This window comes from Littorina saxatilis, linkage group LG15 (assembly GCF_037325665.1).
Source record: "Littorina saxatilis isolate snail1 linkage group LG15, US_GU_Lsax_2.0, whole genome shotgun sequence".
NCBI lineage: Eukaryota > Metazoa > Mollusca > Gastropoda > Littorinimorpha > Littorinidae > Littorina > Littorina saxatilis.
The window spans coordinates 5,398,046-5,425,444 of NC_090259.1; the positions used below are offsets into that span (position 1 = coordinate 5,398,046).

General features: G+C 43.0%; 1 protein-coding gene across 1 annotated transcript; it reads left to right on the forward strand.

Annotated features, from left to right (window-relative positions):
- Positions 1-293: 293 nt before the first annotated feature.
- LOC138948311 (guanine nucleotide-binding protein-like 1) lies at positions 294-26,975 on the forward strand. The gene is made up of 13 exons (XM_070319822.1): positions 294-646; positions 5,226-5,361; positions 6,077-6,164; positions 7,207-7,335; positions 7,701-7,841; positions 9,880-10,078; positions 13,090-13,179; positions 14,138-14,329; positions 19,218-19,270; positions 20,774-20,899; positions 21,218-21,398; positions 22,803-22,943; positions 23,747-26,975. The coding sequence occupies exons 1-13, from the start codon at positions 577-579 to the stop codon at positions 23,995-23,997; spliced, it is 1,797 nt and encodes a 598-aa protein (XP_070175923.1). The 5' UTR covers positions 294-576; the 3' UTR covers positions 23,998-26,975.
- Positions 26,976-27,399: the final 424 nt, after the last annotated feature.

The window sequence follows — 27,399 nt, forward strand, 5'->3', positions numbered from 1 at the left end:
GCGCGACCAGTTCCCTGTCTCAGAATATGACCTACCCATCAGCTTAGGGGCTCTGCCCCTTGACCCCGCCAGGGGGAACATCCCCCTGGACCACCACTGGCAACCCCCCCCCCCCCCCCCTCCTCTTAGTCTAGTCCGGCCCTGTCAGTACACGCTGTCAAACACTACAAGTTATAAGGCCCATTGTAGTTTCTTTGACGCTGTCTGCACACAAACAAGCTCGGTCCACGGGAAGCAACTCCTAATGACAAGTCGCTGCAGGGGAAGCCACTCTTTCTACTTGCGTCGATAGCTTGGCCAAGCCGCGTACAAGTTACAAGTTGTACAGCCAGTGCAGGTACACTTTACAACACACTTACTGCAGTTGTACTTAGTTTTCTTAAAATCCTGGAGATCTTTCACTACAGGTCATTATCTTCATGAGGCAACTTAGAATTAGGAATCTGTGCATGTAACAGGTCAATTTTATTTTCTTCTTCCATACGAACTTGCCCCATACGTCTTCCTACAGATCTAGTGGTTGTCGTAATCCCCAAAGAACATCTAAAGTCACGCGCGAGCTTTCCATCAGTAACCATGCCTGGAAAACCGTTCAGTGGTAAACAGAAAAAAAAGCAGCTTCAGGAACGACGTGAGAAGAAGAAAGGTATGGTTATGTGGATACTTTTGTCTTTGTCTTACATTACAATTATGACTGTGATCGAGTGACCATGTAGTCAGTTTCACTTTCAGAATGTTTACAATCATAAGAAATACTGAAACCGAAATACACGTTAGCTGTAGAAGTGAAATGTCTGAAAATACGCCCATGTAAGTGTGCACATGTATATACAGGGATGCTGTAAAGGCGTGGATGACGGCTAACAAACTACAGCTAAATGACTCGAAAACTGAATTCATGCTTGTCAGGTCCCAGTACAGATCTTTCCTTGAAAATTCTTTGCCTTCTAGCATTCATGTCGGCGATAGCGACGTCAACTTTGTCTCTTCTGTGACTAATCTTGGCGTTACCTTCGACCACTTCCTCAACCTTTCCCAGCACGTCCAAAACATCCGCACAATTGCGTACAGTAACGTAAGGAAAATCAGTTCTATCCGCCACTATCTTACCCCCCAAGCCGCTCAAACTCTAGCCTGTTCTCTAGTTCTATCCAGAATAGACTATTGCAACAGCCTGTTCTATGGCTGTGATCAAAAACTTGTCGAGTCACTCCAAAAGGTGGAAAACTCTGCCGCCAAATTGATATATCGTTCTAAGAAGTTTGATCATGTCACACCACTTCTTCGTTCCCTTCATTGGCTTCCCGTGTCCGCTCGTATCAGATACAAGCTTGCTTGTATCTGTTTCTCTGCCAAATTTGAAGATGGCCCTAAATACCTCAAGGAACTGCTCGTCACATATGACAATCCCTCTGACTACAACCTCCGCTCACGCGCTGACAGTCGCAAACTGGAAACTCTCGAGCGAAACTTGCCTTCTTTTGGAGATCGCTCGTTTGCTTCTGCGGCTGCCATTGTCTGGAATTCTATCTCTTCCTCCGTTCGCCATTCTGCTTCTAAGGACTCTTTCCGCAGTTCCCTTAAAATGCACCTTTTTCGCGAATCCTTGTAAATTGTCCTTGCCATCTTTATAGACTGTTAGAGGTGAAGTTAGATTCGTTGTTTGAATGTGTCTTTTTTGTATAGTTGCTTCAGCTTTGATTGAGCCATAGGGTTGTGTATGAAATTTGCATTTAGTCTTTCTTTTTCTTGCTGAGTGTATGTACAGTCTAGAGAGGAGACGGACATGGTGTGAGCTTGTCCAGGGGGGTATATGAACATCTCAGTGGCAGGGGGATGGAAGCACTTGCTAATGAGTGGGAGTGTGTATGCGCGTGGTGTGCACGAGGATGTATGCACGTGAGTGATATTTGTAAATGTGTATTATGATAATATCATCTTTGTATTTATATTATTGAAATTGTTATATCTCAATGTACAGCGCTAAGAGCATAATTAAATTTGTGAAGCGGCGCTATATAAGCTATCTTTATTATTATTATTATTATGTTGCTACAAATTCATACCTTATAGGACAAATGTCCTGAGTTCTTCAGCATCAATAGGACATTTGACCGCTTTCAGAAAGTGTAATAGACATTATGAATTTGCGCCAAACAGCTTATAACACATTCCATGGAATTGTTCCAAAGTCATGCGCCCACACACACACACACACACACACACCCACGCGTGTGCGCTGTAGAACACACACATAATATAGTAAATACATCAACACAGTGTGCGTATAATGTTGTATTTGTTTAGTTTCAAAGAAACCACAAAAAAGAAACCAACATGAACAACTTCAGAGCTCTTACTTTGATTACAAACTGCATGATTTGGATAAAAGTTGAAAAACAAAATGATCGGTTTGATCTAATGCTGATCTTTCGCAGGCTTTAGTTTTTTTTCAGCGGCATAATTCAGTGCTTCGTCTCGTATCGAAAACAAAAGCAGACGACAAATTTAGTCAGTTGGAGTTGTCTCCCGTACTCCTGTGGCATGCACTGGTCTAAAAATAATCCATTATTTTTAGATCAGTGCGCTGCACCAAGACGGTTATACCCAAATGGCGCATACCGCAAACGGTTCGGGAATTCCTGACAAAAGAAAAGATCCGCACGCGGCACTGGCAACTTCAGTGTCAGCTGAACACGAGAGCGTTCGGTCATTTAGAAGATTTGTATCTTGAAATGAAAATTAACGAATATTGCGCTCTCCGAAGGAATGGAGTACATATCGGACAATGACCACGCTCAGGCTAAAACGATAGGACATCTGACCGACATGCGGCAATGTGAATCGGACATTTGGGGGTTTTCATCATTATAATTATGTCCGATGTCTGACGCCTAACGACATCCCTGTATATCCCATGCAGTGTTGTTGCCAGGCCTCGGTCTTTGGTCTCTGACGCATTCCTTTCTGATTTGATGCATTGGACCTAGCCTTGTCCGGTTGATGGACCGATAGTTTTTACGTTTTGGTGGTCAACTGACCGATACATATTCGTACAAGGCGGACAAGGTCTGCAATGAATGGAATGGGAGATGCAAAGTCGGAAAACAAACCCCGATCAAAATGCTCATGTTCGCTACGAGTGAAAATGCAGTCGGTGCCGAGTCCGTGTTTGTCGTCATTGACACTCGAGGCTGCGTTTACGGAAATACCCGATCCAGCCGGTGTATCTATTTACCAAAAACGGGCAAACAGCGGAAAGTTCATCAATATAATACTACGGAAAGGGCGGGGATGTAGCTCAGTCGGTAGCGCGCTGGATTTGTATCAAGTTGGCCGCTGTCAGCGTGAGTTCGTCCCCACGTTCGGCGAGAGATTTATTTCTCAGAGTCAACTTTGTGTGCAGACTCTCTTCGGTGTCCGAACACCCCCGTGTGTACACGCAAGCACAAGACCAAGTGCGCACGAAAAAGATCCTGTAATCCATGTCAGAGTTCGGTGGGTTATAGAAACACGAAAATACCCAGCATGCTTCCTCCAAAAACGGCGTATGGCTGCCTTAATGGCGGGGTAAAAAACAGTCATACACGTACAATTCCACTCGTGCAAAAAACACGAGTGTACGTGGGAGTTTCAGCCTACGAACGCAGAAGAAGATACTACGGCATGGTAATGCGAAGATCAGGCAGGGTCCTTAATTTATAATTGTTCAATGGCTTTATTGTCATTTTTGCGAAAAAAGATAGACACACACACACACACACACACACACACACACACACATACACACACACACACACACACACACACACACACACACACATACACACACACACGCACACACACACACACACACGCATACCCACACACACATACACACACACACACACACACACACACACACAACAAGTGAATAACATGAACTCTCATCCCTCTCCCTGTCTTTTATGCACACTCTCAAACAGTTACACATACACACATACAAACACACTAACAGTCGCACTCATTTTTCTGATCCTTGAGCTATAAATATAAATTATGCTTGAAAGTAAAGTTACAAATTTATGTGAGAAAATACATGTAATGTAATAACTTTGGTACATGTATTAGCGATGCATTAGCTCTAATGCAGAGCTGATTATTCAGAAATAATGTATATATTGCAGGGATGTATGACACTCACACAGTATTGTTCAAAAGACATGTAATGTATTGTCAAAATCAACTAGGGTATATCAATGCAATCAAATATTGAGGATGTATGCCATGCACTGGTGCAGCTGTTGTCACTGGTGCAGCCGTTGTCACTGGTGCAGCCGTTGTCACTGGTGCAGCTGTTGTCACTGGTGCAGCTGTTGTCACTGGTGCAGCCGTTGTCACTGGTGCAGCTGTTGTCACTGGTGCAGCTGTTGTCACTGGTGCAGCTGTTGTCACTGGTGCAGGTGTTGTCACTGGTGCAGCTGTTGTCACTGGTGCAGCTGTTGTCACTGGTGCAGCCGTTGTCACTGGTGCAGCTCTTGTCACTGGAGCAGCTGTTGTCACTGGTGCAGCTGTTGTCACTGGTGCAGCTGTTGTCACTGGTGCAGCTGTTGTCACTGGTGCAGCTGTTGTCACTGGTGCAGCCGTTGTCACTGGTGCAGCCGTTGTCACTGGTGCAGCTGTTGTCACTGGTGCAGCTGTTGTCACTGGTGCAGCTGTTGTCACTGGTGCAGCTGTTGTCACTGGTGCAGCTGTTGTCACTGTCACTGGTGCAGCTGTTGTCACTGGTGCAGCTGTTGTCACTGGTGCAGCCGTTGTCACTGGTGCAAAGTGGAACCCACTTAAAAGACTTCCAAAAATGTTCAGGTCTTGCAACGGAGGGTCATGCAGTCTCAAAACAGCTAAAAGGGGAGGGCTTCAATGAAGTCTTGTTTAACTCATTGTCTCCCAGGTACGGATATATCCGTACCCACTCATATGGCTCTATCTGACCAGGTACGGATATATCAGCTCAGACTTTTAGCTTCAGTCGCTTAATTCCTGTAACGTCGATCTAACGCCTGCATTCCAGTGTGTTGATACACAGTTTCTACACACTTACTACAATTCTGAGTGACCTGCTGCAGCACAGCTGGTCTCGGCTAAAAAAAAACTTGGTCAACATAGGTGGGGTAGAAAGTGTTATTCAGGTGTGTCTTTAAGGGAGGGTTCCACTGTACAGAAATGACTGAAGACATTTGATCCAGGTGCTCAAGGGGTGTATGACGATGATGATGTCCAGGAAGTGGGTCAAACAACGTCGGGTGATGGGGACCAAGGTCAGGCAGAGATTCTGCACGTCCACCAACAGCCAACCAGCAGCAAGGACTTTGATCCCAACAGGTAATGATCCATGCGTAACCAGGGTTGTGTTGCCATGTGTAACCAGGGTTGTGTTGCCATGTGTAACCAGGGTTGTGTTGCCATGTGTAACCAGGGTTGTGTTGCCATGTGTAACCAGGGTTGTGTTGCCATGTGTAACCAGGGTTGTGTTGCCATGTGTAACCAGGGTTGTGTTGCCATGTGTAACCAGGGTTGTGTTGCCATGTGTAACCAGGGTTGTGTTGCCATGTGTAACCAGGGTTGTGTTGCCATGTGTAACCAGGGTTGTGTTGCCATGTGTAACCAGGGTTGTGTTGCCATACAACATGTGTAACCAGGGTTGTGTTGCCATACAACATGTGTAACCATGGTTGTGTTGCCATGTTGTAACCAGGGTTGTGTTGCCATGTGTAACCAGGGTTGTGTTGCCATGTAAAACCATGCGTAGCCATGTAAAACCATGCAAGTGCATGAAACAGTACGCAACGTTTGGAGTGAGTTTGGCCTAAATTAGCTAATAGCTCCATGAAACTTCGGAGACCGTGAGGGCAAGGTACAAGTGTAAGTTTCATTTTTCTATTGGATTTAACGTTCCAATAACTATAAACTTGAATTGTAAAATTTACTTACCTTTCTTCTTTTCTTCTTTTTCTGCTCACCTGTATATGCATGATGGCATCACCTAATTGACCCAAGTCTGTGTTAATTGACCCCAGTCTGTGTTCCCGTGACCTAGGTACAGACTGCACTTCCTGAAGGTCAGCCCTGAGGAGATGAAGAAGAGGAAGGCAGCTGCCCGGAAACCTGTCATCAAGGTCGCCGAGGTCAGAAACATGCTACTTTGTTATCAGTCCAGAAAGGATACTCCCAAACGCTGTCATTCACATTGTAAGGGATGTTATCAGTCCAGAAAGGATACTCCCAAACGCTGTCATTCACATTGTAAGGGATGTTATCAGTCCAGAAAGGATACTCCCAAACGCTGTCATTCACATTGTAAGGGATGTTATCAGTCCAGAACGGATACTCCCAAACGCTGTCATTCACATTGTAAGGGATGTTATCAGTCCAAAACAGATACTCCCAAACGCTGTCATTCACATTATAAGGGATTAACAAGAAAGAAGTCATTGTGACAGGGTGACGCAGTAGTCCCCCTTGTCACAGGCAGTTGCTCTGCATTGATGGAGTTGTCTCCCTTCGTCGCGATATAACCTTCGTGGTTGAAAACGACGTTAAACACCAAATAAAGAAAGAAAGAAAGTTGTCTCCCTGCCAAAGCGTGAGCTATTTATAGTAGCTTGACCTTTATGGTACGTTAATGGAAGACAGCACACCAGGGAGATGTGGAGTGGCTGTTTGTGATGAGGTCTGACTGCTGGTGTCACCTTGTATGCCCTTGGGAACTATTGCGTACACCATGGCAGTTATCATAGGGCTATTAAATCAGCTCTAAAATTGTCCACCCTGTTAGACTAGCTTTGCCTCCAAAGGGGATGGTTGTGTTTCGGGCACTCAGTTACATCATTCTCAGTGTTACAATGGAGTGAGAAAAGAGAGTCAACTACATTATTTGTGTCACAATGATCCCAAACTTTTTGTGAGGAAGGCATGAAGGAGAAATAAAATAGAACTAAACTCTCAGTGTCACAATGACCTCAGACTTGTTTTTTAATGGATTAAAAAAGAACAAGAACTTTATCATCGGTGTCAAAATGATGCCAAACCTTTTGAGCAATAACTAAACAAATCTTTAAAGCAGTGCAGGATTTAAATGGAATATTATGGAAAGCATTGTACCCACTCTGCAAATAATTTGTTGGGAGTTAATGGAAAAGGGTGATGTTGGTGTACGTCTGGTTTCAGAAAGACCTGGAGATGTCTGTGGAGAGTATTCACGTCAAAGAGCCATCACTGGACTTCCCCAAACGACCGCCTTGGGAATTCACGCTCAGCAAACAGCAGCTGGAAAAACAGGAACGATCTTACTTTCAGGTATTGTGAATGTGGGCCCTCCCCCCTTCCTCAGCCCCCCTCCCCCCTACCCCCTACCCCCTCCCCCCTACCCCCTACCCCCTACAGGTCAGATGGCCGCTCAACCCGGTGGCCTTTTATGACAGGGACTGCTGTAAGACATTGACTCAATTTGTGTTTGACTTCCTCAGGACTATGTGTCAGAGACTGCTGTGTGACATTGACTCAATTTGTGTTTGACTTCCCCAGGACTATGTGTCAGAGACTGCTGTATGACATTGACTCAATTTGTGTTTGACTTCCCCAGGACTATGTGTCAATGACTGCTGTACGACATTGACTCAATTTGTGTTTGACTTCACCAGGACTATGTTTTTGTTCCCCAGGACTACGTGCATAGCATTCTGACCTCCCATGATGCCGAGCGGCTGAGTTACTTTGAGTTGAACCTAGAGACGTGGAGACAGCTGTGGCGTGTGATAGAGATCTCCGACATTCTTCTCCTCATTGCTGATATTCGCCACCCTGTCAGTATTTTCTCTGTCTCACTCTCTGTATGCTTATTTTGACTAAATGTTTTATCATAGAGGAGGAATCGAGACGAGGGTCGTGGTGTCTGTGTGTGTGTGTGTGTGTGTGTGTGTGTGTGTGTGTGTGTGTGTGTGTGTGTGTGTGTGTGTGTGTGTGTGTGTAGAGCGATTCAGAGTAAACTTCTAGACCGATCTTCATGAAACTTTATATGAGAGTCCGTGGGAACGGGTTTTTTTTTCGTGTTTTTTTTATAAATATCTTTGATGACGTCATATCCGGCTTTTTGTAAAAGTTGAGGCGGCACTGTCACACTCTCATTTTTAAATGAAATTGATTGACATTTTGGCCAAGCAATCTTTGACGAAGGCCGGACTTTGGTATTGCATTTCAGCTTGGAGGCTTAGAAATTAATTGATGAGTTTGGTCATTAAAAATCTGAAAAATGTAATTAAAGTAAGTTTTTTAGAAAATGATCCAAAAACAATTTCATCTTATGCTTCATTATTTTCTGATTCCAAAAACATAAATATGTTATATATGGATTAAAAACAAGCTCTGAACATTTTTTTTTTAAATTATAATTAAAATTTAACTTCCGAAATCGATTTATAAACAATTTCGTCTTATTCCTTGTCGGTTCCTGATTCCAAAAACATATAGATATGATATGGTTGGATTAAAAACAAGCTCAGAAAGTTAAAAAGAATAGAGATACAGAAAAGCGTGCTATCCTACTCAGCACAACCACTACCGCGCTATTCTGGCTTATCAATTTCACTGCCTATTCCATGAGCGGTGGACTGACGATGCTACGAATATACGGTCTTTGTGAAAAAATGCAGTGCGTTCAGTTTCATTCTGTGAGTTTGACAGCTTGACTAAATGTTGTATTTTCGCCTTACGCGACTTGTTTGTTTTTATATTTAGTCAAGTTTTGACTAAATATTTTAACATCGAGGGGGAATCGAAACGAGGGTCGTGGTGTATGTGCGTGTGTGTGTGTATGCGTGTGTGCGTGTGTGTGTGTGTGTAGAGCGATTCAGACTAAACTACTGGACCGATCTTTATGAAATTTGACATGAGAGTTCCTGGGTATGAAATCCCCGAACGTTTTTTTTCATTTTTTTGATAAATGTCTTTGATGACGTCATATCCGGCTTTTCGTGAAAGTTGAGGCGGCACTGTCACGCCCTCATTTTTCAACCAAATTGGTTGAAATTTTGGTCAAGTAATCTTCGACGAAGCCCGGGGTTCGGTATTGCATTTCAGCTTGGTGGCTTAAAAATTAATTAATGACTTTGGTCATTAAAAATCGGAAAATTGTAAAAAAAAATAAAAATTTATAAAACGATCCAAATTTACGTTTATCTTATTCTCCATCATTTGCTGATTCCAAAAACATATAAATATGTTATATTCGGATTAAAAACAAGCTCTGAAAATTAAATATATAAAAATTATTATCAAAATTAAATTGTCCAAATCAATTTAAAAACACTTTCATCTTATTCCTTGTCGGTTCCTGATTCCAAAAAAATATAGATATGATATGTTTGGATTAAAAACACGCTCAGAAAGTTAAAACAAAGAGAGGTACAGAAAAGCGTGCTATCCTTCTTAGCGCAACTACTACCCCGCTCTTCTTGTCAATTTCACTGCCTTTGCCATGAGCGGTGGACTGACGATGCTACGAGTATACGGTCTTGCTGAAAAATTACATTGCGTTCACTTTCATTCTGTGAGTTCCACAGCTACTTGACTAAATATTGTATTTTCGCCTTACGCGACTTGTTTGTTTGTGGCTTGTGAAAAATGTTACCGACCTACGGTAGGATACAGGTATAATGTCAGTACAGTGTGTTTCTGAGGGTGCAGTACTTTTAACTTTATGGTGCATCTGTATTTATTCATTTTTTTGTAGTTGAACATGTGTTATTTAGTATTGATTAATTACTCTGTCTCCTTTTTAATGACATTTTTAAAAGTATTTTCCCGTCATTGTTAATTGAGACTTTGTGCTGACTTAATGTTGAGGTGTTGCACCTGCCCCCCAGCCTGTACAAGTACCTGCGAGAGGAACTGAGGCGTGAGGTGGTGATAGTGCTCAACAAGGTGGATCTTGTCCCTCCGGGTCTCACGGCGGCCTGGCGTGCCTACCTTAACTCCGTCTTTTCTGAGGCGCACATCGTCTGCTTCGCTTCCGTGCCCGCCGTGTCTGAAGAAACCGGCACAGGTAAGAAGGGGTGTGAACAATGCAGCCAATCCAAATATTTCCGCGAAAGCAAAACAAAAAAAACAAAATAAATAATACACACAAAAAAATTATAGTTTAACCCAGGTAGGAGGGACCAAATAGTGTATTTCTTGACATGCACAATTTATTTTTAACCAGAGGGGGGTTAAATTCATATTTACAAGGCTAAAATGCTTCAGCTTGTGAGGGTGTTTCCCCCATACGCCCACCAGAGGCTCTGCCCCTAGCTGGAGTCCTGGTGTTATTTATTTCCTTGAAACTCATTCTTCCTTGAATGGATTGCCTGACAATGCAATGGTGTTTGGTTTTAAGGTTGTGGTGAGGGATGAAAGGTTTGTATGGTGAGTGTTTCTGGGCTTTGTTGTTGCTGTGAGCTACTGGGAACAAAAACAAGAAAGGTATGTTGTTGGAACGTTTAATTATTGACGAAACAAAACGTTGTGTTCACAAATACATCGACCCAGCGGTCTTGTAAGTACACAGACAACACTAATTAGTCTATTACTTTATTAGACAACACTAATTAGTCTGTTACTTTATTAGACAACACTAATTAGTCTATTACTTTATCAGACAACTCTAATTAGTCTATTACTTTATTAGACAACAGTCATCTTAAAATGTTCAGCCGCTTGCAGGGAAGACACAAGAAAGGCAATGATGTTGCTGTGTGTGTATGAGGGGGACTGTGTTAATGTGTGTGTGTGTGTGTTTGAGGGGGACTGTGTTAATGTGTGTGTGTGTGTTTGAGGGGGACTGTGTTAATGTGTATGTGTATGTGGAGGGTTGTGTAAGTCTGTGTGTGGGGGGGCATGTGTATGTGGAGGGTTGTGTAAGTCTCTGTGTGGGGGAATGTGTATGTGGAGGGTTGTGTAAGTCTCTGTGTGTGGGGGAATGTGTATGTGGAGGGTTGTGTAAGTCTCTGTGTGGGGGAATGTGTATGTGGAGGGTTGTGTAAGTCTCTGTGTGTGGGGGCATGTGTATGTGGAGGGTTGTGTAAGTCTGTGTGTGTGGGGGCATGTGTATGTGGAGGGTTGTGTAAGTCTGTGTGTGTGGGGGAATGTGTATGTGGAGGGTTGTGTAAGTCTGTGTGTGGGGGGGGAATGTGTATGTGGAGGGTTGTGTAAGTCTGTGTGTGGGGGCATGTGTATGTGGAGGGTTGTGTAAGTCTGTGTGTGGGGGCATGTGTATGTGGAGGGTTGTGTAAGTCTGTGTGTGGGGGAATGTGTATGTGGAGGGTTGTGTAAGTCTGTGTGTGGGGGCATGTGTATGTGGAGGGTTGTGTAAGTCTGTGTGTGTGGGGGCATGTGTATGTGGAGGGTTGTGTAAGTCTCTGTGTGGGGGCATGTGTATGTGGAGGGTTGTGTAAGTCTGTGTGTGGGAGAATGTGTATGTGGAGGGTTGTGTAAGTCTCTGTGTGGGGGCATGTGTATGTGGAGAGTTGTGTAAGTCTCTGTGTGGGGGCATGTGTATGTGGAGGGTTGTGTAAGTCTGTGTGTGGGGGCATGTGTATGTGGAGGGTTGTGTAAGTCTGTGTGTGGGGGAATGTGTATGTGGAGGGTTGTGTAAGTCTGTGTGGAGGCATGTGTATGTGGAGGGTTGTGTAAGTCTCTGTGTGGGGGAATGTGTATGTGGAGGGTTGTGTAAGTCTGTGTGGGGGCATGTGTATGTGGAGGGTTGTGTAAGTCTGTGTGGAGGCATGTGTATGTGGAGGGTTGTGTAAGTCTCTGTGTGTGGGGGAATGTGCATGTGGAGGTTTGTGTATCTGTGTGTGTGTGGAGGCATGTGTATGTGGAGGGTTGTGTAAGTCTGTGTGTGGGGGGGCATGTGTATGTGGAGGTTTGTGTAAGTCTGTGTGTGTGGAGGGTTGTGTAAGTCTCTGTGTGTGGAGGCATGTGTATGTGGAGGGTTGTGTAAGTCTATGTGTGTGGGGGAATGTGTATGTGGAGGGTTGTGTAAGTCTCTGTGTGGGGGGAATGTGTATGTGGAGGGTTGTGTAAGTCTCTGTGTGGGGGGGAATGTGTATGTGGAGGGTTGTGTAAGTCTATGTGTGTGGGGGAATGTGTATGTGGAGGGTTGTGTAAGTCTCTGTGTGTGGGGGAATGTGTATGTGGAGGGTTGTGTAAGTCTGTGTGTGGGGGAATGTGCATGTGGAGGGTTGTGTAAGTCTGTGTGTGGGGGGGCATGTGTATGTGGAGGGTTGTGTAAGTCTGTGTGTGGGGGGGCATGTGTATGTGGAGGGTTGTGTAAGTCTGTGTGTGTGGAGGGTTGTGTAAGTGTGTGTGTGGGGGAATGTGTATGTGGAGGGTTGTATAAGTCTGTGTGTGTGGAGGGTTGTGTAAGTGTGTGTGTGGGGGAATGTGTGTGTGGAGGGTTGTGTAAGTGTGTGTGTGGGGGAATGTGTATGTGGAGGGTTGTGTAAGTCTGTGTGGGGGGGAATGTGTATGTGGAGGGTTGTGTAAGTCTGTGTGTGGGGGGGCATGTGTGTGTGGAGGGTTGTGTAAGTGTGTGTGGGGGAATGTGTATGTGGAGGGTTGTGTAAGTCTGTGTGTGGGGGCATGTGTGTGTGGAGGGTTGTGTAAGTCTGTGTGTGTGGGGGCATGTGTATGTATTTCAATGCATGGACATTACTACCGAGCTGAGTACACAGTGAGAGAGACCTGCTGTGTAAAAATATTGAAAGTGTACACACACACACACACGCAAGTTAGAACAGTGCTGTGCACGCCCCTAGACGTCATATCTATATGAGCAGCAATCAGATCTTATGACACACACACCAACAACAACTGTAGTGGGAGTTGAGATTCAGGATCAGAAGGGCAATTCACATTACTGATAATAATTGGCGTCTTTAATTTGTTTTTTTGTTTACTTTATTATGCTAAGCTGTTTCCACTGTTCAGTCAGTGTGTTAGTCCTTGTGTGCATGTATGTAGTTTGTGCTGTTGTTAAGTTTCAAGCACTGACGTGCAACAAAACATGTTCAGGCTTCCATCACAAGCAGAAGAAGAGATCTGTCAAGCCTTTGGGGCCCCAGGAACTTCTGGACATGTGTAAGGAATTTGTCAAGGAGAAAGGTAAGTTAGGCCAACAAAATATGTATGTTGGTTTAGGGTAACGTGACCCCCCAAAATAGGGTAGGTAGGTATATATATATATATTTTTTTTAGATGAGTTCAAAGGAGGTTACTTCCCTTAGTCTCGGTTTGGTTAGCAAAATGTGCCTTTTTAAAAAAAAAATTTTTGAGAAATGAAAAAAACCTAGGGTCGGCAGGACAAAATAGGGTTGGTCGGGTTACACTAAACCAACATATTTTTGTTGTTGGCCTTAGAAAGTGTGTGAGTGTATATGTCTGTGTGTGTGTGTGAGTGTTTGTGTCTGTGTGTGTGAGTGTTTGTGTCTGTGTGTGTGTGTGAGTGTGGAAGCACAGACAAGTGCATTGCTGGGTTTGTTGTCACCCCGGCCTTTCTGAAGGCCCATTTGTGGATCCTGCATTTTTACAGCGCTGAAAGTCCACAAAATGGGGCACTGGCCTTTGGCTAGTACTTCTCATAATTAACTAGCCAGAGAGCAAATTTTACTTGCCAAACCAACCATTTGTTTCAGCAACTTTTCAGCAACTTTACTTGCATTTGGCGAGTAGATGAACATTTCTACTCGCCATGTACATGTTTCTACTCGCCATGGCGAGTAAAATACTTGCAACTTTCAGACCTGTTATAGTGTTGGGTTTCACTATTGACTCCCAGAACATGACCAGACATCCCAACCATAAGTCCTTCAGTATTCTGTTCTCTCTCTCTCTTTCTTTTCATTATGTGCTTCTTTGCTAAATTGCTGTTTCCATTGAATGTTAACTTTCGTTCTGATATGGAAGTTTTGCTACCAAATTATTATTGGATGAATCTATCAAGTAAAACAAAAACTTCACATGGACTTTGACCTATCGATCCCTTTCTTTCTCTGTCTTCATGGTTTTGTTTGTTGCTTGTGACAACTATTACTGACAATCTTCTTTCTTATTTTTCTTCCAGTGAACTTAGAATCGTGGCAACACAAAATGGATACACAGGACATCAGTACGTCTGCACCAGACAAGCATGACCACGAGGAGAGTGTTGCCCCTGGCAACCAGCCCAACAGGCAATCACAGATAGGAGCAGCAGACATTGGCTATGGAGTGTATCAGAGGTTCAGAGACGGAATACTTACCATCGGCTGTATTGGTGGGTGCAGGATTCAAGATTGCATTTCAATATGATAGGGAATGAAAGCCATCTTTTTTAAGAGAATCGTAGAATATTTGAGGATGAATGTTAATTGTTAATTTCAGTGCTTGTTATTCTCTCAGGTGCCAGATTACGCTTAACTCCCACTTACTGTTGTTGCATATGCCCGGTAGCTCAGTTGGTAGAGCACTGGACTTGTGATCGGAAGGTCGCAGGTTTGAATTCGGGCCGGGACGGAAACGGGTCAACTTTATGTGCAGACCCAGACCTTGGTCATTCTGCCATAAGTGCAGGTGGCTGAATACACCTAAACACGCAGACACCTGGGTAGCGTGACTCTGTTGCTGCTAGCTTTCCACTGGGAGGAAGCGACCCGAATTTCCCAGCGATGGGACAATAAAGTAATGAAAATGACAAATGCGGTATATACTGAGAGCGGTTATGTCCCTTTGTTTCTCACAGCATTTACAGACTTCGTTTCAAGACTTCTCAGATCATACTTGTTCAGATTTTCTGTTGTTAATGTCAGTGAATACCTTCATTTAAAACTTATTCTTACTTGACACCTGATTTTATCGAATGTTTGGTAATCTTCAAAGGGTTAATACCACACGTGTCATATTTGCATTGATTTCTACTGTAATTTTTCACTGATTAAATATTCTAAGTACTTTGATTGATTTATTTCACATGCCTTGATTTTCACACTGATTACTCCGTTCATTGATTGATTTGGGGGTTTCTTCATCTAGCTGGCTTGAATTTACTTCTGAATTTATTTTTGAAATATGGTTCCATGCTGTGTACACAAATAGATAGAGGTGAGGTATTTTGTTAAAGCGGGCCTGCACTGAAGGGAGAAGGTGTGTCTATACAGTGGAACCTCCCTTTTAACCCCTTCACTGGCACAGTATAACAGCATTATCCGAACGGTCTATGGGAAAGAACTGTGTTTAGAACCCCTACAAGTACTTGGACAGTGGTTACCTCCCATTTAGTTTTCAGAAATGTCCTGAAATGTTGTTGACACAAATCCCACGTATGAGATACGGTTATGGGCGTAGGACAAACCAAAAATGACCATGTATTACATACGGGGTGGGCAGTGAAGGGGTTAAGACCCAGTTTTCTGTTCATAACCTCTGTTCATTTACCCCCCTTTTAAGACTCCCTCCTTTTTAAGACCTGATTTTCTCAGATTTGTTTGATGAGGCCTAAACAAAAAATAGGTGTGGTTACGGTAACCCGACCTATCCTATTTTTTGGGGCCGACCCTATAACTTTTTATTACATTTGTCAAAAAAATACCCAAAAAAACAAGTAAACGAGTGCAGAAAACGCAATGAAAGCGAAAGTGCCCGAGTCGCACACTTATTTCCCTGTCAAGTAGGTTTAATTTCGATGGGCTAAAACCAGAACCAATTACCTCCAAATAACATGTTTTGCAACTTTATAGTTATTTGACTTATGGTAACATGATTCTCACTTTCTGTGAAGGATTCTTGAAAATCTTGCATAATTGCGTATTTATAAGTCATAATTTGTTCTGGCTCCAAGCATTTCTCCTGCTCATCTTGGAAGCAGAACCCTCTAACTCCATCCAGGTTGGAAGCAGAACGTGCTAAGTTCAGTTTAGTCTGTTCTGCTACTGAGGCCTGTGGGGAAAGGGGAGTGTTTCACTGCGAGCCAGATGCAGCCATCGTCACCTGACCTCTTCTGCTTGCTGTGTCACAGTCACTTTTCCTGTTTTCAGCGCAGCCAGATAAGCGCACATTCGCGGTAGTGGTATCTGGTCTTGACCCTTTCTGTGTGGTGTAGGATTTCCTCCAGCACACAGAATAGTGTAACTAGCAGTAGTAGAGCCTGCTGTCGACAGAAAAAGGAATTTGATAGACTGTGGGAACTAAAACAGGTCAGTGACACCTGTCAAGTGTCAGTATCCGAATTCCTGACTCCGGATGTACAGGGTTTAAACACAATTAACTTTCCTGTGATAAAGAGTGTATGAAGAATGAATTAGGAAAGATTGCAGTCCCTTGATATTGAGGGAGGAGGGTGGTAATAAGGGGGTTGGGGCCGGGGAGGGGGGTTGGTGGTAAAGTGGGTGCAAGGGGGTGGGGTGGGGTGGGGGGGGGGGTGTGCTAAACTGACAAAAGGATGGTCCACTTTCTGAAAACACTTGAACAGAGAACAGCTCTCTGCCATTTTTACATCTGCTGTACAGTCAATTTGGCTGTTGCTCGAGTCAGGACACAGATTCAAGTGAGTATCTTCATGTATTATGTTTTTTCCCCATTTGAACAGACCATAAAAGCTGAAATTCAGATTCCTTTTTAAAATATATAGGGGATTAACCTTCTGATTCAGTCTAAATCCTGTATCTGCAAACTGATTCCTAGCTTTTTGTGTTTTGTTTTCCTAATTGTAAAACACAGGCAGGTAAATGTGTTTGTTTCAGCGTGAATGTTCTTGCGCGCGTGTGTGTTTGTTTGTGTCAGTGTGTGTTTGTGTGTGACGGTGTGTGCATGTGCTCATGCCTTAATGTTGTAGTGTATCCATGCAGCTCTTTAGTGTTTGTTAAAAAATTAAAAAATGTAAGTGAGTGTTTACAGTATTTGTGTATGCTTGTAAAGATGGATAAATGAATGATTTGGTTGATGGATTTTGTCAGTTTAATTGACTCTAATATATTTTGTTATTCAGAGGTTATCACAATGTCAAACTGATGAGCATGAGTGGTCAGAGTGTAATCAAGTACTAATGTTTCATTTGTTTGTGTGAATAGAAACACGAAAATTATCCAAAGTTTTAACGCAGAAGCGATAATACGGAGGCAATTACCTTTTTTTTTAAATTATCGGTAAATGATTTTAAAATAGAAGTACATGTAGTAATTGCCTGTTCAAAGGAGATAACATTCATAGTATCCATGTCTTTTGCAGACGCTGTTTGAAAGGAGATGAATCAGGCCGTCCAGGCAAGTAAGAAGCACCATGCATTTCAGGAGACTGTCCTTCGGATTCACGGATTACGGTTGCATAATCTCCTTTCTGCCAATGCTAAAAGTGAAACCTGATGACTTTGATGCGTCTCCATTGGCAAAATCTACCCCAAAATATGACGATTGTGCTGTTTCTTCAATCGAAGATCCTTTTGAGAACATGGTGAATGGGGGTTATCCTCCTGTTCGAGTCATGCATCAACTTCAATACTTGCTGATTGTGATTCCACCCCTCAAAAATGAATCAAGCTACCCAACTCCTGTACATCTTTCTCCTGTGTGTGCTTCCACAGTTTCTGTTACCCTGTAGGTGTATTCACATCAGCTTGTAGTATATATGTCAGACACTGCTCCCGGTTAAGGTGAAACTACCACAGCATCTCTTCCATCTGTTTATGGAACCCCAACAAAGAAAATTCTGTCATCGATGAAGGAAGCATCCTATGTGACACCTCATGAGAAGAAGTTCAGCCGAACTTAAAGACTCTGCAACCCGGGACTACGGGAAAAGGTGTGTTCGAAAAGCGAAGACACTCAGAGATGAATTTTACACAGGAATAACTGGTCAAACGGCTAAGACAAAAGCAGTACAGGAGGTCGACTGTTAAAAGTGCAAAATGTGTATTATTTATTTCGACCTTTCTGCACAACATTTTTGTGAAGAGGAAAGTACAACAAAAGGTAAGAATGCCTATTTGTTTTCTTGATAATGAACAGAGCATGCAGTCAGGATCTAAAGCTCGTGATTTTGTTACCATTTGCATTGTGTGGTTAAAATGCGCCTTCAGCCTTGTGTTTATTCGTTTGTTTGCTTGCTTGTTTGCTGCTTTGTTCGTTTGGTTTGTTGTTAGTGTTATTGGGTTTGTAGTTTTTGTGCGTAACGCAAAACGATATGAGCTGATACAACATAAGATTACCGTTGGGATTTCTTGAAAAACACAATAAAAAAAAAAAGTGTAATGATTTCAGAGAGAGTTTTGTGTGTGTGTTGTGGGTTTTTTTCGCTATGAAAAGTACCGGCAATTTAATTTTTATTTATGCGTGTTGCGTTCATTAGGCCACACAATGAATGAATACATGAGTCCTTGATGATATTTTTGCAAGTGACTTGACATTTGTTTGTTTATGACGGTAATAAACTTTGAAAAACGATTTGAACTAATGTACAGTATAAGCTTTGCTTGGAAGCAGAACATGCTATGTGTGAGGAGGCTGCTTCTGACTGCTGTAGCACAGGCCACAGTGGGGTCTGTGTGGAAGTCAGAAGCAGCTATGGTGCACTGGGCTTTTCTAGCTCCAGAACTGAGAAAAGAGCGGGAGTGTATTCTGGAAGCAGAACAAATTATACCTTTTTTGCATATGAAAAAGTTGTTCAATTAAATTGATTACTAGTGTGCATGACCAGTGTTACCTCTAAGTCAAGTGTGTAAAATATGAGGGCTACAATCCTGTGTTTACTATTTGTTATAAGGGGTTGAAATCTTCAAGTGGCCATTTCTCAAAATGGTGGAAATCCAGTTAGATGGTTCTGGTTTTAACCCATCGATTTGTACACATTAGAAAAAAAAGTTTAAAAAAAAAAAGTGATTGCCTACCTTCCTACCCTATTTTTTTTGGCTATGTTACCGTAACCACACCTATTATTTTTTTTGGCCTAATGAAAATAATAATAATAATGCATAATATTTCTATAGCGCATGTATCCAGGGTTTAACCCTGCTCAAAGCGCTGTACAATCAAAATCCTACGACAACAAAACATCATTTAACGTGCAAGCACACACATATCAATGAATAACACATTGCTCTATGAAACATGGGGAGTTCCACTGTACCAGAGCTAGAAATGACATGTAATGCAGCCTGTATGGCTGTGTGTGTGTAGGTTACCCTAATGTGGGCAAGTCGTCGCTACTGAACGGTCTGGTTGGCAAGAAGGTTGGTGCATTTCTTGCTGTGTGTGTGTAATGGTGCAGTAGACAGCGTGCAAATACGATTCTTTGCTTTCAGTACATGTATCATGAAAAAAATGAAAGTAAGTCAGTAGCCATAGAGATATGTACAGACAGACAGACAGTCTGCACACATTCTAAATGCATGTATGCTTGCACACACACAGACATACAGACAGACACATGCATCTGCACACACAGACTAAGACACAGACACTAACACACACACACACACACACACACACACACACACACACACACACACACACACACACACACACACACACTCACACACACACACACACTCACACACACACACACTGTTTGTCCTAATTTGATTCAATACTGTTACAATGTTTTAGTGCACACACACACACACACACACACACACACACACACACACACACACACACACACACAGACACACACACTGTTTGTCCTAATTTGATTCAATACTGTTACAATGTTTTAGTGCACACACTCACACACACACACACAGACACACACACTGTTTGTCCTAATTTGATTCAATACTGTTACAATGTTTTAGTGTTATTCTTTATAAAATAAAATGTTTTAATGAGCGTGCTCAGAACGCTGAAGTGAAATCACAGTGCTTTAATACCTTTTCGGTGAACACTTTATGTTTCGATCGAGCATTGGATTTCCCTTCTTTGAGCCATGTGACATCAGAGGCCGACAAAACTTCCTATTTAGGCGGCCAGCAAAATTGCCCATGTTTGTGTGCGTTCATTCATAAACACTAAAAGGAATTCTAACAAGAATCAATTGCTACATAAATGTTATTTGTATTTTTGACCAAAATATGATATGGTATGCACACAGATCTCGACAGTGACCATTGTCACCTCGACAGCTAGCGTGGTCTCGGAGGAACACTGACGGTCTCGATCTGTGTAAAATGTCATATTTTGTTCAAAAATACAAATAACGTATAATGTATCGATTGGAGATTGGATTTCCCTTCTTTGAGCCATGTGACGTCAGAGGCCTACAAAACTTCATATTTGGGCTTTTCAGGTTGACTGAAACTTTAAAGGAACTACAAAACACACGTCATGATTGTGTTTGATTGCATGTGTGTGTGCTGTTCAATGTCAAAGCAACAACAAAGTCAGTACATGACGTGTGTTTTGTAGTTCCTTTTAAGTTTCGGTCAACCTGAAACGCCCAAATATGAAGCTTATGTGTTTGATTGCATGTGATGATGTGTGCTCGTTCAATCGTCAAAACAACAACAAAGTCATAGTACCTGAAAGGAATTCGATCGATACATAAATGTTATTTGCGTGTTTGACCAAAATATGACATTTTACACAGATCTCGACAGTCATTGTTCACCTCGACCGCTAGCGCGGTCTCGGAGAACAATGACTGTCTCGATCTGTGTAAAATGTCATATTTTGGTCAAACACGCAAATAACGTATAATGTTTCTTATTGAATGCTTTTTGTTTCTTACCTGTCAGGTGGTGAGCGTGTCCAAGACCCCTGGTCACACCAAACACCTGCAGACCATCTTCCTGACCCCCACCGTCAAGCTGTGTGACTGTCCCGGTCTCGTCTTCCCTTCCTACGTTGACAAGTCTCTACAGGTAGGTGCAGTGTGTGCCTGTGTCTTTGTGTGTGTGTGTGTGTGTGTGTGTGTGTGTGTGTGTGTGTGTGTGTGTGTGTGTGTGTGTGTGTGTGTGTGTTTGTGCATGTGTGCCTCTGTGTGTTCATATGCTAAATTCAACGGCCATTAAAATCTACAAACAGCTCTCACTGTATCCATGACCATGAGCCAACAAACAGACAGAAATGTCATAATCATTCTGCTTTCAGATCGTCTACTGTACAGATTGATAGACTGAGGTCCTAGTCACTGTTTTATTGCACAAACTTACCATTCTTGTTTTTCACTCTGCTTACAGATCCTGTCGGGTATTTTCCCCATTGCCCAGGTCAGGGAGCCGTACTCTGCGGTGGGTTACCTGGCTCAGTGGTTAGACCTGCCCCGTGTCCTTCACCTTCCCCACCCTGACATCGTCGCCAAGAAACACGTTCCCCAGGACAACAAGGACTTGGTCTGGTCGGCCTATGACATGTGTGAAGGTTGGTTGTGTGGTCGGCCTATGACATGTGTGAAGGTTGGTTGTGTGGTCGGCCTATGACATGTGTGAAGGTTGGTTGTGTGGTCGGCCTATGACATGTGTGAAGGTTGGTTGTGGTTGGCCTATGACATGTGTGAAGGTTGGTTGTCAGGTCGGCCTATGACATGTGTGAAGGTTGGTTGTCTGGTCGGCCTATGACATGTGTGAATGTTGGTTGTGGTCGGCCTATGACATGTGTGAAGGTTGGTTGTGGTCGGCCTATGACATGTGTGAAGGTTGGTTGTGTGGTCGGCCTATGACATGTGTGAAGGTTGGTTGTCTGGTCGGCCTATGACATGTGTGAAGGTTGGTTGTGTGGTCGGCCTATGACATGTGTGAAGGTTGGTTGTGGTTGGCCTATGACATGTGTGAAGGTTGGTTGTGGTCGGCCTATGACATGTGTGAAGGTTGGTTGTGTGGTCGGCCTATGACATGTGTGAAGGTTGGTTGTGGTCGGCCTATGACATGTGTGAAGGTTGGTTGTGTGGTCCGCCTATGACATGTTTGATGGTGTTGTGTGGTCAGATGTTAATTCATTGTGTTAATGTTGGGCAATGATTCTATCAGGCTTTGTGTGACCCCGGGAAGAGTTGTATTTTACTTCAAGGTGACCAACATTTAACTCTAATGTGTATGTTACGCAGTGTGCGCTCGATATCATTCCCTTTTCCTTTCAAAAATATTGTTTGCCAATCACTGGCAGTGATCGCAAAGCATGTGTGTTTTCTTAAATTCATGTGACCTCAAGCCAAACCCATGTGACCTTGATCAAAACACGTCAGCTATCACTGTGGGTGACCGATCATTGCCGCAATGAATCATGAAAACCGATGAGTATATTTTTGAATGAAAAGGGTATCATATTAAGCGCACGCTGCATAACGTACATCAGGATTAGTTGATCATTAGGTACAGGCAAGGGTAAAGACGGCCAGTTGCGACTTAGCTACTTTGCCTCAGTGAAAAGGGCTCTATAACTCTGCCACACGGCGTATTTCCGAACTTCATCTTACTCAGACATAATGATTTTTCCTATTGCAGAAACATTGTGAAGAAAAAGAACATTAAATTTTCCTTCTTTGAGACATGTGACGTAAGAGTCCGACTAAATCTGACGGTTTGCCAAGATGACAAGATAGTGCATGTTTGTGTGCATTCAAATGTAATAACTTAAAGGAGTTCCAACTAAAATAGATTGATATTTGTATGTTGTTTGTAGTTTTGACCAAAATATGACATTTGACACAGATCTCTAGTCATTGTTCACTCAACCACTAGTGTGGTCTCGGAGTAACACTGACTGTCTCGATCTGTGTAAAATGTCACATTGCAGTCTCTTTATTTAAGCTTTGCTTGTTGTGCGCAGGTTGGGCGATGAAGTATGGTTACTTCACGGCCAAAGCAGCGCGACCAGACGTTTACCGTGCAGCAAATCACATTCTGAGACTGGCTGTGGAAGGACGTCTGCGTCTCTGTTATGCTCCCCCGGGTTACTTCGATCAAAAAGGTGTGTGTGTTTCTGTGTCTGTAGTTTGCTTTGTCCAGAATCATTGATGTTAAGGATGTGTGTGTGTTTCTGTGACTGTGCTTTGCTTTGTCCAGAATCATTGATGTTTAGGATGTGTGTTGGCAGAGGGAGTAGAGGGGTTGGGGTGAAGAGAAAGTGTGTGTGGGGGTATGTGTGTGAGTATCAGGCATGGGAATTGTCCGCCAAAAGGCAAATTTCCGCCGAAAAAGCAATTTTATAAGTGTCCGCCGAAAAAATAAATGGGGGAGGCAAAAATGGGTCTAAAAACTGAATTTAATGGCAAACTTGGAGCTAAGATGACACCAAATTGCACCAGTTGGGTTCTTTGAAGAAGAAAAAATTCCGGGGGGGGGACATGCCTAGCCCTGCTAGGCGCTTCGCACTGTCTACTTTGCTATTACTTACAAATGTTCAGCCTTTTTTACTTTTTTCAATTCCCATGCCTGGAGTATGTGTGTGTGTGGGGTGCACACATAATTCCAGGAGAGGGACTTGATATGTGTTCATAAATAAAAAAAAAGGGGGGGGGTGTTAACATTTTACGCATGCAGGAAAAGAATTGTGTAGTGGGATTCTGTCGCTGTTGGCTTTCCTGAGGGATAGCAGCCCGAATTTCTTTGAGGGAATTCCACAAAGGACAATCAGATATACCAATTGACATCTTGTTGGTTCAACAGAAACGATGAAGACGCGGACCCCTTCGCGACAAGCTTACAGAGAGCGGTTGGAGAAGCAGGCAAAGACAGTAAGATATACTAATTGACATCTTGGTCGTTCAACAGAAACCTGGAAGACAGACCCCTTCGCGACGAGCCTTGCAGAGCGTTTGGAGAAGCAGGCAAAGTTTGGATCCTCTGCAGCTCTGCAGGAGGACAGCGTGTCGGAGTCGGACTCTGATGGGAACCAGGACGCGGCAAGCAGCGGCAGTGGGAGCGACGGGGACAGCGAGAGTGAGAACGGCCGCGACGAAGGGGGGAGGCGACACAAACACACTGTTGACAGGAATCCTTTCGCTTTGTTGTCTGACCACTGAGTCATCATGGCTGTGTGAGATGGCGGGGAGATCCTGAGATCCAGGATACAAGACGCTTGCATGCACTGACTGTTGAGATGGTCGAAATGGCGGGGAGATCCTGAGATTCTGAAAAGCAAAGACACTTGCATGCCCTGACTGTTAGGACGGTTAACAGACCTGGAAACCATACGACTTCGCCGTATTTTGTTCGCTTGATTGTCCAGAATACGATCAGTATGGTCAGTGGAAACAAAATACGACGTGAAAAATTGCGAGACTACTTTTCTTCACAAGCACATCCCGAAGCTGATCCAGTATTTTGACACATGATTACAATTTATGTCAGTAAACATTAATGTATTGGTAAACTGAATTAACGGTGCAACGGACGCGTGTGAAGCTCGTTTGAATCATGGATGTTCAAATGCTGTGTGGAGTACGCTTATTTTTCTGAAAAAAACACCAAGAATAGATGGCTGGGAGATCCCGAGATCGTGAAAAGCAGACGCTTGCATGCCCTGACTGTTGGGCCAGCTTTGTCCAGCCTTCTGTTTGGTGCCATCCACAATCAAGGTCAAGGTGGTTGACAACAAAACAGAGTTGAGATTTTAATATTTCTGTTTTGTTGACTGTGGGTGTTTTGTAAAGTTTCTTGTGTCTGAACTTTGATTTGCGCCATTCGGTTTGCAAACTTCATAGTTCTCACTGTTGGCTGTATGTGGTGCAGGGTTTATTTTGTCCAGAAAGGTTAGGAATTTTAGTTTCGTATTTGATAGGGGACTGTGAGGATTGGTGCTGTTCTGGAGGTGAATGCTTTCCCAAGTTCCAGGAGATATTGCAAAACCTTTAATGACTAGATATTACACTTTCCGCCAGCGCAAGCGTTTTAACTGTCCACATGTTAAACCCCTTTTGTATAGTATGCCAAGTAATTCTGATGCCCTCTAAGAAAGCTGACAATTTAAGTTTGGCCTGTGTATGAGTGTGAAGCTTTGTTTGGCCTGTGTATGAGTGTGAAGCTTTGTTTGGCCTGTGTATGAGTGTGAAGCTTTGTTTGGCCTGTGTATGAGTGTGAAGCTTTGTTTGGCCTGTGTATGAGTGTGAAGCTTTGTTTGGCCTGTGTATGAGTGTGAAGCTTTGTTTGGCCTTAGTGCTGCCATGAAGGGAGTCCTGACAATAGACGGTGATGGGAAATAACTCTGTCAGTAGACGATGATGGGAAATAACTCTGTCAGTAGACGATGATGGGAAATAACTCTGTCAGGTTTGTATGGGTTGTGAAAGAGTGTGTTGTTTTTATTGAGTCGAACTTTCCAACGTGACATTACAGGCCAGTCACTAGCAATGGGTGTGTCTGAAACAATTGTGGACAAGGAGTATATGTGTTGAAGGCAGCGGTGCCTCCCTAAAAGCAGGAGTATTCACTCTTCCGCACTACGGGTCTGACAGACTGATTTCTGGAGTTCGTCTATTAGAAAGTACTGCCTTGGTCCAATGTTGATTCTAACCATCATGTTTCTGCCAGCTTCAAAACCAAATTAGAAAGTACTGCCTTGGTCCAATGTTGATTCTAACCATCATGTTTCTGCCAGCTTCAAAACAAAATTAGAAAGTACTGCCTTGGTCCAATGTTGATCTAACCATCATGTTTCTGCCAGCTTCAAAACAAAATTGGAAAGTTTATGTTGTACATGTATGCATTTTTATCTTAACTATTTTGTCAATGTGTAGGAGTTAAAAGGCAAAAAAGACAATGACAAAAGAAGTTGAGCCCGAAGTTCACTTTTCGAAGACTTCGCGAATTATTTTTTTACTGAAAATTCAGTGCCAAAGCTTCGTGCAGCAAGCTACATTAAGTAGACTTGCAAAATTGACTGCGCCTAGGCTGAAGGGAGTGTAACAGATTGTCATGGTATGTAATGCATGTAATCCGAGTCTGTCGACAAGACGAATCAGATGTCTCTCACGATAAATACACATCCACATCTTCACTGGAGGATACACTGCACACTGAAAGGCATAAATTCTGCAAATAGTGCATTGAACGATTTTGCTCTCAAACGAAAATCAGATTGAACCTGTAATTTGTAGTTGACATCTTGAGTGTCGGAGCAAAAGTTGCACGCTGTCAGCAAGCGCTTTGCAGTATTGCTGATCCAGCCACAGCTCACTGTGCTTATAAAGACAATGGGCTGAAAGGGAGACAATAACGTAAAAAAGATAGTGAATGGCCCTATAAAATGCAACTGGCTGTTTGGCTGTATCCAGATATCACAATCATGCCACGACTTGATGAAGGAGAGAGACAAAAAGCGATTGGGATGCTTAGAGCTGGCCAAAGCATTGAACGTGATGAACACTGAATGTTTTCCGAAATCATTGCGCTTGGGTCACTTTTTTTGAAAAATTTTCATTTCATATGTTCTATTCAAAATCAATTAAGTAAAGGTTTATAAACACTAAAATGGCCAATAAATAAAATATTCAAACATTGAAAACATTCACCACTGAGTTGATTTTTTGTGATTTTTTAAAGTTCAGTTTGCGGAATGTATGCCTCTCAGTATATATTGCTCTTGAAAATGGAATGTTAATTCTTGTAATTATTGTGGCTTACTTGTAATGGTCACAGAAGTTTGAAAACTCTTGTAAAAACCAACAACACCACCATCTTGTAACTGAAACAAGTGTTGACAGAAACAAGGAGACTGGTCAGCTGGGAGTGGTTTGAAGGAGATATGCATGATGTGTGTGAGGGGTGTGTGTGTGTAAGTGTTGTGTGTGTGTGTGCGTGTGTAAGTGTTGTGTGTGTGTGTGTGTGTGAGGTGTGTGTGTGTGTGTGTGTGTGTGTAAGTGTTGTGTGTGTGTGTGAGGTGTGTGTGTGTGTGTGTAAGTGTTGTGTGTGTGTGTGAGGTGTGTGTGTGTGTAAGTGTTGTGTGTGTGTGTGAGGTGTGTGTGTGTGTGTGTGTAAGTGTTGTGTGTGTGTGTGTGTGTGTGTGTGCCAGTGTTGTGTGTGTGTGTGTGTGAGGTGTGTGTGTGTAAGTGTTGTGTGTGTGTGTGAGGTGTGTGTGTGTGTGTGTGTGTGTGTGACAAAGATAACATACACAAAAAGAATAAACAACAGTGGTGGAAAAAAAAGGGGGGGGGGTTGAAAGCCAATTTTGGTAATGGCTTTTAGTTTTCTGGCAGGAGTATAATTCATCTTTAGCCAAACTATGTTGGTGTGTTTTTTAATTGCACAGCTGGCTTGCTTTTCTGTCAGCTAGCTGTCGGCATTCTGGAAAAAATGGTAAAAGCAAGTACCTCCGTTTCGTCTTTATTTTGTACTTGGTATTTTCCTGTTTTGTTCGATAAGTGTGGTTTAAGGGTAAAGCACATGAAGTGAGCTTGCACACACACACACAACACACACACACACAC